Source organism: Pimephales promelas, chromosome 3 (assembly GCF_988280905.1).
Source record: "Pimephales promelas chromosome 3, fPimPro1.hap1.1, whole genome shotgun sequence".
Taxonomy (NCBI): domain Eukaryota; kingdom Metazoa; phylum Chordata; class Actinopteri; order Cypriniformes; family Leuciscidae; genus Pimephales; species Pimephales promelas.
The window spans coordinates 29509421-29523977 of NC_142771.1; the positions used below are offsets into that span (position 1 = coordinate 29509421).

The window sequence follows — 14557 nt, forward strand, 5'->3', positions numbered from 1 at the left end:
ATAGAGCCAAAAATTGTTGTCGGCACCCACCCCTACCTGCAGCTCGAGTGCTTGAGATGAAACAAAAAAACAAAAAAACTGAGAAAAATGAATAAAAGCATGATTAATAACACTTTATTTTAATAACTATATGATAAAAAAATTAAAATGAGTATGAAATACATCTAACAGTAAAAAACTATAGTAACCCAAGTAGATTTTTTTTAAATGTAACAATGTAGAAAATGAGTAGTATTAGTATATTTGTAGTATAAATTTGCCATTTACATATGAATATATATATATATATATATATATATATATATATATATATATATATATATATATATATATATAAAATGACTGTGTATGTAACAATATTGTTTCATTAAAAATTCATGACTATGCACAAAAAATAATGTTTTACTTTAAAACAACTTTATTTTACACAATAAAATGTATTATATATACATACAAAACATTAATAATACATCAGACAATATTAATTTCATTTACATATGTATTTTACAAAATTTGCAGGAACTATTTTTTTTACTGGCCCTGAGGACAGGTGACCCGGGTATGACCCGGCTCATGACATATTCCACAGGTTCTTGGTCTTTTGGCTGTGGGAGGTTTGTTTGAGGAAGTGCTGGCCTTTTTGATCCCAGGATGTTTACCACCATTTCCTCCAGAAAAACCTGTGGCTGAAAAAGTGAGAAGAAATGTAAATTAATTATTAATTAACAACAAAAGACAATATTGAAGAAATTATTCCAAAATGAAATGTAGCACAATACAAAACAATCAAAGGCAACCTGAAAAAGAGAAACCAAGCAAATGACAAAATTCCTAAATTAGGAGTTTGCCGGGATGTTTAAGCAAAATGCTGTTAAAAGGTTTGGGGTTGGTAAGATTATTTGCAAGTCTCTTATGCTCACCAAAGCTATATTTATTTGACCAAAAATAGTTAAACAGTAATATTGTGAAATAATATTAGAATTTAAAATAACTATTTTCTATTAGAATCTATTTTAAAATGTAATTTATTCCTGATAACAGTTGTGCGGCTTAACATTATTGTGGAAACTCTCATACATTTTTTTCAGGACTTTTTTATGGATAAAGTTCAAAAGAACAATTTATTTGAAATAAAAATGTTGAAATAAAACAGTAACTGCTACTTTTGATCAATTCAATACCTTTGCAGAACAAAAACATTAATTTCCTTTAAAAAAAATATCACACTGACCCCAAACTTTCGAATGGCAGTCTATGTAAGAATTTATCTTGTTCAAGATATTCCAAATTATATTTAGCCTATGTATAAACAGTTTTTCAGTTTAAAAGCATGATAGACTGGTGTTATACCTGGAGCCACATTTTCATTTGCCCACAGGAAGAACCCACACTGCTGATCACGTGGTTTCCCACAGGTGTGGAACATTCGGCCGTTGTTCGGCCCATCTTTCATGACAGTCCTGGTAACTGCAGGCTCATTACAGTTACACATGGTTTCACCTTCATCACCTCCAGATCCTCTGTTGCTTTGCCTCTGCTGATGCATGTTCCCAAACCCATTTGAGGGCCTGGAAGGTTGAAAATTCTGACTCAGGGGTCCCCTGTTTCCTGCGGGCGCTCCCTGCTCAGTCGGCTGGTCAGCCCACAGGAAGAATTTACAATCCCCCGTGTTACACTTGTAAAACTGACGGCCTTGGTTGGGACCCTCTTTGCGTACAGTGAGAAGAATGGCATCCTGACCACAGTTACACACAATGGCCCCGCCCTGGGCTGAAGCTGGTGGTTGTGCTGCCCGAGGAGGTGGCAGACTGGCTGGGGGACGGGTGCTGTCGGCTCGGGGTCTGGGTGCAGGAGGTCTAACGTTCTCCACCCTGGACGGAGGTGCTGAGTTGGTTCGAGGTACATGATGCTGATTTGACCCAGAGCTGTTATTAGGCCGAGAGCCAGAATCTCCTCCTCCTCTGAGATATTTTAAGTTCAAGACCTCTCTGAGAGTCTCATCACATCCTCCAATGCAGCCAACAAATTCAAGGGGCATCATAGGTGGCAAACTTCCTCTCTTGAATTTAAACTTGAGCCTGTCAAAGACGTTATGAATAATACAAGAATCAGTATTAAAAAATAAACATTATTAATGTTCTTAATACATGGTACTGGTCTTATTGTTCATTGTTTCTTAGCACAAATTTCCACACAAAAGCAGTAACACTTTAAAATAAGGTTAATTTTCTTAACATTAGTTAATGCCGTGTGAATCGTGAACTAACAAGTAACAACATTTTTCCAGCATTTATTAATGAAGGTTAATGTTCATGTATAAATATATTGTTTTGTCGTCAATTCATGTCTGTTCACATAAATTGTTAAAAACTGTTAATATACACAACTTGACGTGTTTTTAATGTATTATTACAGGTTTAATTAAATACTGTAAAAGTATTACTCAGTATTTCATATAATAAGCTATTGCATGAAATAAAGTTTCATATAACCTTCTTGTAAATCTTTTAGCAAAAATACACTACTGTGCAAAACTTTAAGGGTCAGTAAAAATTGGATGTTTTGAATTTGCTCTGCATTTATTTATTATTACCAAAAATTATTATTACCTAAAAACAGTAATATTGTGAAATAATATTATTACAATTTAAAATAACTATTTTCTCCTTGAATATATTTTAAATTTTCAGCATCATTACTCCAGCCTTCAGTGTCACATGATCCTTCAGAAATCATTCTAGAAGCTGATTATTATTAATGTTGAAAACAGTTACGCAGGTTAATACAGTATATTTGTGAAAACCATGATACATTTTGGTCAGGATTCTTTGAGTAATAGAAATTTCAAAAGTATGAAATATGAATCTTTTGTAAAATTATACATTTGATCAGTTTAATGTGATCTTGCTTAATAAAAGTAATCTAAGTATTATAATAAATGTGTTTATCTTATATATTGATACGTATTTATTTATTTTCTACCAACCCCAAACTTTTGAAGGTAGTGTAACTGCTTTACAATATTAAAATGATTACAAAGCAGCATAAGAACCACATTCCTTACATGTGGACCGGATGTGGACGGCACGTCGAACAGATGCTCTCGTCTCTGCTGACCTCCAGAACTGTGTCTGGAAACCACACGGCTGCTTTACAAGCTGGAAATCCCATACATGAAAGAAGCATCCTGCACAAAGTGATATAAAAAAAAAAAAACGTTTAGAAAAGGAGTAAACAAACAACATTTTTTATTTCAGATTCAACCTGAAAACCCAAACATGACGTAGTCTTACCCTGTGCTGTCTTTCTTCCTCTTTAGCACCATGTCACAGTTACACTGAGGACATTTTCGCACTGGTAATGGCATCTCCATCTCTCCTTGTTCCTCTACGGTAATCTCCTGAGCCGGGCCCAGATAATTGGACAAGGCTTCATCCAATCTGCACACAATATGACAACAAATTTGTATGTAGAAATGTAATTTGCAGTGTAACTGAAATTGAAATAAGTGATGCTACATTCAGACTCACTTCTTTGCCTTCCTCACGGATTCAATAAAAACAGCCTTGTATTTTGCCACATGATAACTGAGGACAGAAGCTTTGTCCTTCTGGCCCTCTGACACAAGTTTAAGATCCGCCTCCAGCTCCGCTCTCAGGTCTGGTTTAGACATTTCATACCCCATAGAGTTATACCCTGAAACAATGCGAAACTCAATTTCACACCAATCAGAGTTTGAACTGCCTCTATTATGCTATTTTAAAGGTTCCTAATTTAGTTTTGCATGCATCTACTAATAGTGTGCTGAAGTTATGACGTCACTTTGTAGGACAACTCAGAAGTTCCCTCGATTGAAAAGCTATGCGTTTTCCCGATTCACTTTTGAAAAATGTCTTTGTTCAATAAAGAGTTGTGACCCTTACACGTCTTGTCAATCAAAATAATCTTCACAAGTTAATGCAAAATTTAAACATTTTGAAGACTATATAAAAGTAAAAAAAAACACAAGCAGACACAATAAAGTTTAAAAAACCACAAGTAAAGGTTATAACTGGTGTGTTTTATGTCACAGATCAAAACGTGTAAATATTTAGAGGCTTTGTTCACCATAGATGTTATTTCAGGCGATTTAGCAAAAACCCATTCAAAAAAAACCCATAGACTTTAGAGCGAGGGAACCAGGAGTGCTAAAACGCTAACTCACTTCCACGTTTTGGCCAACAAAGTGACGTCATACCTTCAGCACTCAATATGCTAATTTCATTACCTTCAACAAGACCCATGCCGAGCTCTCCAGGAAGGAACCTCTGGTCAGCCGTCAGCCCCACATACATGCGACTCTTTATGGTCTCAATGTGTTCAGCATGTGTTGCATCGGTTCCTGAAACAGCAACTCAAGCTGAGTGCCACTCTTTTTCAACAATGATGTCAAATATTTAAAGTACAAAACTTGACAGTACCAATGCCATGCTTCTCCATGAGTGATATCAAATCGGCCTCTGTCAGAAGCTGAGGTGGACTGGTCTGTCCTTCCACCATCTCAATCGCTGTGGGCTGGAACGTGGTGTCAGGCACATATAATGGAATTACCTGTGCAAAAAATAGGGATAAAAAAAACAAAACTGAACTCAATATGTTCAGCTATTAAATGTGTTATGCTTTGAGTAGTAATCACCTTATTGTACCACTTGTCATAAGGGTACACTTCCAGATAATTGCGTGCAATGATCGTCAATCCACTAGCAGAGAATCTCTCTTCAGCTATTTCAATTTCAACCGTCACCTCTTGTCCCTGAGCATCTTTGGAGCAACAGGCCAGGAAGTGACGTACAATGAACTCATACAGCCGCTTTTCATTACCCTTCAAAAAAAGAAAAATAATTAAACATTGCCATTGTGTACATTTCTAGCTAACTGCATCAGCAGATATGATGCTTCTAACAGAGAGATTGCACCGGAGCCGGCGCCAGGACACATAAAAAGGGGGAAGTCATTATTCTTAAGGGAGGGCATGCGCAGATGTGTTGCTTTTATTTAATTTATTTCTTTGTATTCAAAATATTCATAAACTTGTTAACTATATAATGAACTATCTGATATATTCATATTAAAGGTAAAATTGAATGTGTTTCTTTGCTTAAAAACCTTTATAATAATCATGTTAGCTGATATATAACGCGTGATGGGTGCCGCCATGTTAGTTTGTGCTGTCATTCAGAGAATCGTATCAGTCGGATTTACATAATGTATCCACTTCTCCTGAAATACATAAAAGTTGCCGGCAAACTAGGGGAAGAATAAAGTAAACTTTATAGTTTGCAAAACAATGTGTATCTGATATGAATGAAACATTTTATCAAATTATATTTAAATGGACTGCGGCTTTCATTGACATCAGTGTGTTTTTTGTTTTTTTTTTTGCTAGTACTTATGAGTATTTAAATGTCTGAAACTAAAAATAAGCATAATATATTTGAAAAGACTGAAAAGTTGTGATATGAAAAGCAGTAAGCTTGTAATAACACACGAAACACACTTGAATTTAGCAATTGTTGACGTGACGCACTGAATATTCTAATCACACCGGTGTGATTGTACGCGTCAAAGGTTTTTGATGGCGGAGGGGGTACAAATAGCCACCTCCTGGCGTCGGACCTAGGTTGCTCACCTGTAAACTGTTGGTGTATTTGGTGGGGTGAATGGGGGGATGGGCCTGATCTGATTTGTTTCCATTTCGAGGTGTGGGCCCACCGCTTTCCAAAATGCGCTGAGCAAAATTTCCCCATTCATTATCTTGTGTCTGTTGCTCAACCAGCAGGGTAAGGTTCAGGTTCTGAGGAAACATGTTGGTCTCAGTGCGAGGATAACTGATAAACCTGGGAGGAAACAGACAAACATGCTATAGACCCGTGTTTCTCAAACCCAGTCCTCGGGACACACCTACCAGAATGTTTTAGATGTCTCACTTATTAAAACACCAGATTCAACTCATCAGCTTTTTAGTGTGTTGTTGAATAGGGAGACATTGAAACATTTTGGGAAGTGGAAAACCACTGCTGGAGACCACAGACATATGGATGGATGGATGGATGGATGGATGAAATAACCAATAACATACCCTTGAGTGTACAGCTTTTCTGCAATTTTCATGGTTTCTTTGGCACTTATCCTCAATTTTCTTGAAGACAGTTTTTCAAGTTCCTAACCAAAAAAATAAGTAGAGATTATCATATATACTACATTTTAAATCTCCATGATTCGGCTATTAATTGCACTTAACTTATGCAATAGCACTACTCATTTGTGGATCATTTTGGCCACAAGTCACTCAAGAAATTGCACTTTGAAAAAAACTTTAGTAGCTGATGACAATTATGTACATTGTGGTATAAGTCAAATTTGTTAATATTAATCAACTTGTAGCTGTAGCTGTATAACAAAAAGTACACAATCGTTCCAAAGAATAGGGTTAGTAAGATTATTTAAAAGGAAATAAATACTTAGATGCATTAAGGAAGCATTAAATTGATAAAAAAGTGACAGTAACAATTATAATGTTACAAAAAGAATGCTGTTCTTTTGATACTTTCTATTTATTAAAGTATCCTGAAAAATGCATCATGTTTTCCACAAAAATAACCAAATTGATTATAATAATAAATGTTTCTTGAGCAGCATATCAGCATGACTTCTGAAAGATCATGTGACACCAAAGACTGGAGTAATAATGCTGAAAACTCAGCTTTGACATCACAGGAATAAATTACATTTTAATATAGATTAAAATTTTAAAAATTTTGATTTACAATATTTGTTTTTACTGTATTTCTGTTATCGTTAAACTTTTGAACGATCATGTGTGTGTCAACATCCTTTTCAGAATTTCCAGAAAAAAATCTTTCAAGAGACATGTTCTGAACTACTCACCACAGTGTCAAGGGGTAAAGGTCGCCATTTGCTTTTTGGTTTGCTTGTTACAGATATCACTTTCGCCATGGGATCCTACAGAAAAGATTAAAGCCAAGCAGAGGAAACTTATGATGATAGAATAATGACCAACACATCTTACATATGTGTAATGCATTATTTCAATGAAGAAAAAATTAAAAAGCTATTTTGTTGTTATGAATTTAAAAATCCTTTTTATGAAAATTAAATAGAAGCACAGACCTCCATGCACATCTGATACAGCACAAGGCACGCTGTGTGATTGAAAAGACGATGTCTTTTCCAGCTGAATTCGACTGATTCCTCTTCGTTAGGCTCATGGACAACTAACAGACAATAAAGTGTATTTGAGAAAGCACTTGACGCATTTTGTTCATCAATATTAAATGTGAACTGTGTAAATTAAAACATCAGAGTACCTTTGATTTTGAAGAAAGTTTCAGGGACGAAGGCTTGAATTGCTTTAAAACGCTCTACGACAAAGCCAAGGGTTGGGAACTGACAGCTGCCATAACTGATGAGCTGATCGGAGAGAGATTCTGGGAATATCTTCTGCAAGCGTAATGTCTGGAACCTGGTGAACGATGCCCCTGAAGGAACATAATGCACATTAGATAAACATATTAGATTTCATCTTAAAGAAAGTAGTTGGTGATGATGTTCTCTGATATTTTAAAATGCCTACCGATGCGGAGATCAAGCTCCTGTCTCACGTCCACAGCATCACTGACGTTGATATTCGGCTCAGTGAGGGTCTCACAGGCTCTTCTTATGGAGTTTGGGGTGATCTCAGAGAACCGTGCACGGAAGACCTGAATGTTTGGCTTCACTAAATTGAAAGATATTACAAGAGGTTAAAGTCACAGTGAAATCAAAATAGTTTTTCTTACTTTTAATGGAATATATAGCAGTATTTATTATGATTTATCCATGATTCAGTGTACAATATCATTTATTTTTCTTCCTGTGCCCTTGTAATCTTTAATCAAATCATACATCTCTTCACAGATGATGATGTGTTTACTGGCGTGAGGGCGGGACAACCTGTCACTCACATGACATGACAAACCACAACCACAACCATGCGACGAGTCCCGCCCAACATTTTTTTCTTATTTGGATGTACATCACAATAAGAAAGAAAAGACGATCACAACTTCTTTTTCATGCCAACTTTAAAAAATTGAGAGAAATATACAGCACCAGTGCATGATACACTAAACTTACCTGCTTTGCAGACATTGATGATCTCAAAGCCGATATTCTCTCCTTCCCGGTCACAATCAGTCCAAATGACCAGAGCTTGACACTGTCTTACCTCTTTCTCCAAAGTCCTCTGGATAATGGAAATACATTGTTTTGCGACATAAAAAACAAGCTCATATTCTAAATGGAAGGAATGGAAATTAATACCTTGATTGGTATAAAGTTTTCAGGGCAGTACTTTTCCACCTCAGCATCAAACAACAGGACTGGATTGCAACTATGCCTGTGAAACGTATGAAACGTATCACATAATAAAGTTTGAATAAACTATAGTTATTAGGTTAGTTATTATATCAAAGCTATATATATACATATATATATATATATTACCATTTCTGAAAAGGAGCTTTGAATTCGAGAGCCAAGAGATGCCCTGATACTGAGGTCATGTTTACAGTTACATTCTGTGAAGAAATAAACACCATGATCAGACTATATGTTATACAATATATTTTTTTATTTCTGTGATAAACCAAAGAAAGTACTTACTTGACCAAACAGGTTGTATTCATACTCATATATTTTGTTGTAGACAGAACAGCCTTCTCTCTGTAAAGAAAACCAGGTTCATTAACAATGACGACCATCCTAACAAATAAAAGTAACAACTCTTCTGATCATAACAATCAGATTTTACATTACAGATCAAGATAACTTGTACAACAGTCAGCACTCACTCTTCTCGATCTCCCATTTGACATAATTTCTGCTATTCCCTTAGCAGCGTCGTTTTTCTCGGCAACACAAAGCACTTTCTTAATCTGCGTGCGTCTTATCATGTTTACAGATATTTGCCTATAAAGTTGACTGTGAATTGTCACTCTTAGAGACCTATGCAAAACGTTCATTACTGTGATCTAGCAGCGCATGATCACACACTCGACATTACAGCACATCAACAGCAGCTTGCTTGCTAACTAACTAGCATAGTAAAACATTGATACTTATAAAATAACGGAGATAAAATAAATCCGTGTAAACTCCAAGTGAAAATACATCTGTAAAAGTATACGTTAATGTGTGAACACAGCAGATGAATCAACTCTAAAAACTTCCAATTCCGGCGCCTGACGCGAATTGTCGTAAAAATACCGTAAACCAATGTGTTAGAATGCCGTATGGTTGTTTTGTGTATTTCCCCAACGAAATGTCGTTATCTAAATAACTAAATAAATAAGTGAAATTAAATAATTTACAAAGATATAAGAACGAGTCTTGTCATACGACACGAATAATCGAATTTCTCCACGAACAACCAAAAAGCGCGTCATAACAAATGCCAAACAAAATCCTAGTTAGAACCAAAGCAGCAACTATAGTCGCTGGGAACCTCCAAAATGCTGTCTAGCTAGGCAGCTCACTAGGTTTTGAAACACATCCACTTCCTCATCATGATAGTCACGTGGGAAGGTTACGATCGTTTAAATATGGCTGCCTTCAGAGGATGTTAGTTTATTGAGCAGCTGGGTTGCACTGTAACAGTGGCGGTTTCGCTTCGCTATACTATATAGATGGCCGATTATAAATAGGTTTTATATAAGCGGCGACCGTTGATGACAGATGTTTCAGATTTATGGCAGGTGACGTCAAAGGTCTGTCAGGCTGGATAGCATCGTCTTCAAGCTCATGCATAGCAGATCGTGATCTGGCTCAGTGGACTAACCAGCCCCGCTGCAGAGAGGGAGAGAGTCCTCAGTGCACAGCATATTTATGATTTGTATTTTCAAAACGATGTCTCTGTTCAATATTATGTCTTCATTGATGGAGATACTGAACATTGAAGGATATTTCCGCTGATGTATCTTTATATACTCAGAGAACATGATTGGCTCACCAGATGTGGTGGCTTTTACCAAAGAAGATGACTTTGGGGAGTCGTTCTCGGATCCATTGTCACTTCCAGAGGAGTTTTCTGTGCCTTTGTTTACTCATACTGCCAATGCAAATCCATGGACGAAGACATCCTATGCGAAATTCTCAAAAGATTTCATACTCATCTCTGAATTTTCAGAGCAGGTGGGTCCACAGCCTTTACTCACCATTCCCAATGACCCCAAAGTGTGTGGGACATTTGACCTTAACTACTTCTCACTACGCATCATGTCTGTGGACTACCAGGCATCTTTTGCCGGACATCCTCCAGGCAGCAACTACCCAAAGCTAAATTTTGTGGAGGACTCAAAAGTTGTCCTAGGTGATTCCAAGGAAGGGGCTTTTGCCTATGTCCATCATCTGACGCTGTATGACTTGGAGGCTCGTGGCTTCGTACGGCCCTTTTGCATGGCCTACATTTCCGCAGACGAAAGGAAGATCATGCAGCAGTTCCAAGAGCTATCATCTGAGTTTTCCAAGGCTTCAGAAATAGTCAAATCAGGAAACAGGAAAGCTTTTGCAAATGAAGTGGAAAAGAAACTGAAAGACTTGGAGTACACCAGATCGGTGCTGCACAAAGAGGCAGAGCTGCAGAAAACCAACAATGGCTGTTATTCCACACAAGCTATTGAGAAGGCGAATGAATTAGCAAATATGGAGAAGTCTATCTATGAACACAAAGATCTACTGAGGCAAATCACATCTTATCCTTCCAGGAAAAAGAGAGATATGGATTTTGTAGAATGCGAGACAGAAAAACAAGCTGACACAAGTGTAACAGATGATACTCTTAATAGTAATCATTCTGAAGTTGCTGTGAAGACTGTAGAATCTGAAAGCGATGGCAGAAAGTCATCTTACACGCCTCAGCTCATCAAGGCCAAATCTGCGAAGTGCTTTGATAAACGCTTGAAAACATTGGAAGAGCTCTGCGATTCGAGCTTTTATCACCAAACTCTAGACCAACTAAATGTAATCGAGAAGTCGTTCCGAGGGGATCTGTGCTCTATTTACACCAGCCAGATCGACAGGGCTCTTCTGTGCAAACAGAGAGTTACTAGTTTTCTCTTTGAAGCTGAATGTGACTGGGAGGATGAAGGAACCTCAAAAAACTTAAATTTCACTTCCAACATCCCAACAGTCCCCATTCTGCACTTATCTGGTGAGCCGCTGAGTCTCGAATCCTACACCACCTGCATAGATGTAGATCACATTAAGCCAGGTGTGGAGTCTATGGAAGGGCCTCCTGAATCCAGTACGTCTGACATCACACAGGAAACCTCTGAAGCCGCCGACACTGAGACCAAAGGGAGTTTCAGCAGTGACAAGAGCATTGAGGCTCTTGGAGGTGTTAGTCCTTCCAGTCTACAGACCAATTACTTTGATGGCCTTGAAAGAAATTGCAAGGTATCCATTGCATCCTCATTTGAAAATGCGTCCCATTCGGTTGCTGTCCCGCGTAGGTCGTCCGACGGGAATCTAGTCCCGATGGATGCTTCCTGCTGTATTGGACAGGACCATTTTGTTTTGGAGGAACCTTTACCTGAGCTCGCTCAGGAGTGTTGTGGTGACACTGTGGTGAACCAAGAACCCCTGTCTCTTTTTCAGGGAGATACTGCCTTACAGCTGAACTACATTCTGGAGGAGTCAGCCCTCGCAGAGAGCCCCAACGCGGGACTGACTTTTTCCGAACTGAACACTTGCGTTCTGTCAGAGGATGTGGCAAAAATTTATATCGAAGATGCGTCTGATAGTACGAGCTACATGAGCGCCTCCACCAGTTCTGATCGAGCAGTGTCTCCATTCACTTACGGCAGTGCGTTGACACTAAAGCAGAAGAAGAAAGCTGGTCACAGCGCGCTTCGATTCATCAGACAATATCCATTTGCTCAGCAAGCCATTTTCTGCCTTCTGAGTGGCCGAACGCTTGTTATTTTGGGGGTGGATGAGGGCACGGTGAGGAAGCTGGTCAATGCTTTGTTTGTTTTCGTGCCCAATCTCGGCAAGTACGGTGAAACCGTCCAACCGTGGCTTTCGACGCCATTTCAGCTTACCGACTTGCAGAGATGGAAACTTATTGGATTGCAAAGGTATGTTGAGAAAGTTTGACCCGTAGTCAATCAATAACTCCGTATCATAGTTCAAAACAGTGGTCAAAATATATTTTTTTGCGTGTAATGCTTTAAAGTTCAGTGTTTTGACGTTTTTCCTTACTTTTTTTCCAGAGCTGCCTCCCCAGCTGGATCCAGCATCCTCCACTCTTTGAATCGTTACAGCCGTTACATAAGCATTTTGGATTGTGACAACAAGACCCTCCGGTGTCCACCATACAGAGGAACACTAATTAGCCATTTGGCGGACCACAGGACTCAGATCAAGCGTGGCAGCACCTACTTCCTCCATGTTCAGGGTATGTTGACTCAGCTTACAGCCAAGGCCTTCCTTTACACATTCTGCCATCACATTCATCTTCCCATGGACATCAACGACCAGGGCTCGGTAAAGTCACGCAGGACTAATTTCTTGTTGCAGCTCGGCTACACCGTTGAGGAGAGTAAAATCATACAGTACCTGAGTGAGCTCATCAAGCAACATTATGTTCAGGGGTCCTCGAAGTGGGTCAAGCAGTCTTTTTGTTTTAATTACACCACCAGCTATTTGTACAAAATCTGAATGCGTCTATAATCTGTTCACCATTAAACCCGGATAAGATCAGGAGACCAAATGTATTTGAATGTAATCACTTTTTGTGTGTGTGTGAATTTTCTTGTGGCATTCCAGGAAGCAGTCCAGTGTTACAGAATGTGTTCTATTTGTTTAGTGTAACGTTTGCATTTTTAAATCTATTGCCAAACCGTTTTCCCTAAAATTGAGAAATTAGGTTCCTCATGTGGTCTGAAGACCTTTACAGAAGCTTTGTAATAAAATCAAGATTCAGCAAGATTTCAACGTCGTCCAAGCAAAAGTAGACATGTTTTGAAAGAGGCCGAATGATAGAGCTGTGTAGTTACAGGCTTGTTTTCATTAAGGAACAACAGCAGGAGAGTCTCTAATCACAATTTAATCAATCTGGTCCTGGTAGCCTGTTTAATCATTAATGCTATTTGCCTTCATACGTAATGAGACTGTTGCAAGCATGAACATCGCAAGCATAATTTTAATGGAACTAACCTAAGTGGCATCGGAAGAGATTTTTACAATACTTGTTCTTTGTATGCTGCAGCTGTTTATCATTGACCAACAGCCTCTATAAAATGCACTAGAATTGCATTATATGCATTTAAATGAGAAAAATTTGATGCCAATTCATGGATTGGTCTTTTATTAGCTTTTTGATTCTTGCATTCTGAGTGTGAGACATTTAATGTGCTAATTATTAATAAAAGATGTGCAAATTTGCTCTCTTTTGATCTAGTGGATATAAAATCTAAGGCGAGTTTTTTTTTTTTTTAATACAAAGAAGATCAAAGGTTACAGACATTGTTAAACAAACAAAAATTGAGCCAACTGCCCTTTGCTTTTTAACATAATTGATTGATAAGGTGAATGAATGTACTGCATGTCACTTGTGGAGAACTGTTACACAATCTTTTGCATGTTTAAAGAACACAAAAATGTAACAACGGCAAAATTTGGGGGCATTTATGAACATTTCCATTGTATCTCACGTGTTACTCTTATAAATATAAATATAAATTGTTGTCTAAGGTGTGTGCAAGCAACGTCAGCATGAGTAACTGTGAGGATGAAGTGACTCTTCATTCTAATGTCTGTTGTAGTGTTGTGAAATGAACGATAATGGTGGTTGTTGCCAATACGTTGTCTGTAACTGTTATTCCCACTACTGCATGAATGCAGTTGTAGTCCAGAAATACAGACCTTAACTGCCACCGCTGTTTCATCACAAGTGTGTCTTAACATTAAGTTCTTTTGGCTACCCAGTAATTATTGGCCTTTGTAACGATTTTCAGCATTTAATTGCAGTCTGTTGAATGTAAATTGAGAAAAAGCCATACCATTATACGCACATTATCTTCTAAGAAGGTTATTTCTTTTTGCTGATTTTGAACACATCTTGTTTGTTGTGACCGTCTAAATCATGCCGTTTTGTTGCTACTTTTTACAAATCCGTTTTAAGACCGTAAGACAGTATTGTGAGCTTGTCTGGGGTAAGGTGTAATCTTCATGCTAAAATATTTATGGACGTTAAAGTCAAGTAAATTGAGGGTCCTCTGTGTGCTTTAAGTTGCTGCCCACTGTGAAATTAATTACTCTGCCTTCAATCTCATTAAATTATTTCTGATTTAGCCATGTGCATCACATCTTTATCAAATGGTGTTATACCTATCTTGTAACGGTTTGTGTATTCAGCAAAACTATTCTTTCGTTTATTATGTAATTAAAGGCACATGATTTGTCTCATTCTGAATTTGTAATTACTTACACATGTAAACTTATTAGGGTAAATAGT

General features: G+C 37.7%; 2 protein-coding genes across 2 annotated transcripts; one reads left to right on the forward strand and one right to left on the reverse strand.

The window, feature by feature from the left end:
- Window positions 1-363: 363 nt before the first annotated feature.
- top3a (DNA topoisomerase III alpha) lies at window positions 364-9563 on the reverse strand. The gene is made up of 19 exons (XM_039687662.2): window positions 8892-9563; window positions 8704-8763; window positions 8545-8618; window positions 8362-8437; window positions 8176-8284; window positions 7634-7777; window positions 7368-7538; window positions 7171-7274; window positions 6928-7002; window positions 6119-6201; window positions 5669-5876; window positions 4676-4861; window positions 4461-4590; window positions 4268-4381; window positions 3531-3696; window positions 3294-3440; window positions 3065-3187; window positions 1351-2078; window positions 364-686 (listed from the first exon to the last, which is right to left on the reverse strand). Exons 1-19 carry the CDS (start codon window positions 9060-9062, stop codon window positions 532-534), a joined length of 3024 nt encoding a protein of 1007 aa, XP_039543596.2. The 5' UTR covers window positions 9063-9563; the 3' UTR covers window positions 364-531.
- A 90-nt stretch (window positions 9564-9653) lies between these two features.
- smcr8a (Smith-Magenis syndrome chromosome region, candidate 8a) lies at window positions 9654-14508 on the forward strand. The gene is made up of 2 exons (XM_039687663.2): window positions 9654-12176; window positions 12312-14508. Exons 1-2 carry the CDS (start codon window positions 10036-10038, stop codon window positions 12757-12759), a joined length of 2589 nt encoding a protein of 862 aa, XP_039543597.2. The 5' UTR covers window positions 9654-10035; the 3' UTR covers window positions 12760-14508.
- Window positions 14509-14557: the final 49 nt, after the last annotated feature.

Excerpts from the sequence above, each read along its gene's own strand:
- top3a (XM_039687662.2), bottom strand. The coding sequence starts at position 9,062 with ATGAACGTTTTGCATAGGTCTCTAAGAGTGACAATTCACAGTCAACTT. Across the intron at positions 7,275-7,367 it reads AACTTTCTTCAAAATCAAAG|TTGTCCATGAGCCTAACGAA; the intron begins GTACTCTGATGT and ends ATTGTCTGTTAG. Across the intron at positions 3,697-4,267 it reads CGGCATGGGTCTTGTTGAAG|GGTATAACTCTATGGGGTAT; the intron begins GTAATGAAATTA and ends GCATTGTTTCAG.
- smcr8a (XM_039687663.2), top strand. The coding sequence starts at position 10,036 with ATGATTGGCTCACCAGATGTGGTGGCTTTTACCAAAGAAGATGACTTT. Across the intron at positions 12,177-12,311 it reads AAACTTATTGGATTGCAAAG|AGCTGCCTCCCCAGCTGGAT; the intron begins GTATGTTGAGAA and ends CTTTTTTTCCAG.